The sequence below is a fragment of the Chaetura pelagica genome, unplaced genomic scaffold (genome assembly GCF_000747805.2).
Source record: "Chaetura pelagica isolate M959 unplaced genomic scaffold, ChaPel_1.0 scaffold188, whole genome shotgun sequence".
In the NCBI taxonomy this organism is placed as follows: domain Eukaryota; kingdom Metazoa; phylum Chordata; class Aves; order Apodiformes; family Apodidae; genus Chaetura; species Chaetura pelagica.
This window is the reverse complement of record NW_009954196.1, coordinates 1,475,911-1,476,783: the sequence shown is the minus strand read 5'-3', so window position 1 is coordinate 1,476,783 and position 873 is coordinate 1,475,911. Positions and strand designations below refer to the sequence as shown.

Here is an 873-nt window from a genome sequence, read left to right as displayed (position 1 = left end):
GCCAGGCAGCGGCGGGAAGGCCCAGGCTGGGCCGGGGTGCCCCGAACCGTGTGTTGAGCGTCATTTACCTTCAGGTCCCGCGTCTGCGCCCGGCCTGGCTGTGCCTCGCCTTGTGCCCAAGTTGCTTCAGATCCGCCGCGCCGCCAGCTGAAGACCTCCCGAGTGAGAGTTAATGGGGTTGGCACCAAAGGCACCTCAGTCGCAGCCTGAAGGAGATGATGTCCTGGGCTGGGCATGAGGGAGAGGCGAGACCACCCGGTGCCGTTTGAAGGAGGATGAAGTTGCATCTACTCTTCATGATGCTGGGGTGGGGAGGTGTCAGCACGGCCGACAGCTCCACATGCACGCACTGGGTTTTATTTTTACCTGCATCTTGTGCAAGAGATGGGTGACTGCCAAGGGAAACCCTGCCTCACACCTGTTTATCTCACCGGGTGGTTCACAAACTGTGGTTAAAAACTGTGCATCATAAATTTGATTGATGTTTGGTTAGTGCAGTACAGATGTCCTCAGCTTGGGCGCTTTAAAACCCTGACTGTATTTCCCTGAAATGAAGCCTTAGCCTTTTTTTTTTTTTTTTTTTAACCATTTTCAGTAGAGCATAAATATACTTTAGGAAAAAAAGCAGGCTAGCCATTTAACCTCAGAGCTCAGCTGGAGGTGTTCTTGCGTTAATCTATCCCTTTCAACTCCAAAATAGTAACAATTCATTGTGCTATTCCAGGACACCATAGACCTTCAATACCCGAGAGACTCACGGGTCATCTGTGACTATGCAACAAGCTCAGAGAGAAAGCTTGGCCAGTCAGTGGCTGAGTAGCTCTTCAGAGGGAAGACTAGCTTGATCTAGCTTTCCTTATCTAATCACATACC

The 873-nt window shown here is 50.7% G+C and overlaps 1 protein-coding gene across 1 annotated transcript in view; it reads right to left on the bottom strand.

Moving 5' to 3' along the window:
* LOC104393668 (histone H2A.Z) overlaps window positions 1-236 on the bottom strand; it is a 3,010-nt gene extending 2,774 nt beyond the window's left edge. The window contains exon 1 of the mRNA XM_010003182.1: window positions 69-236. Within this exon, the coding sequence (XP_010001484.1) occupies window positions 69-236 (168 nt within the window). The remainder of the gene's footprint in view (window positions 1-68) is intronic.
* Between the last annotated feature and the right edge of the window lie 637 nt (window positions 237-873).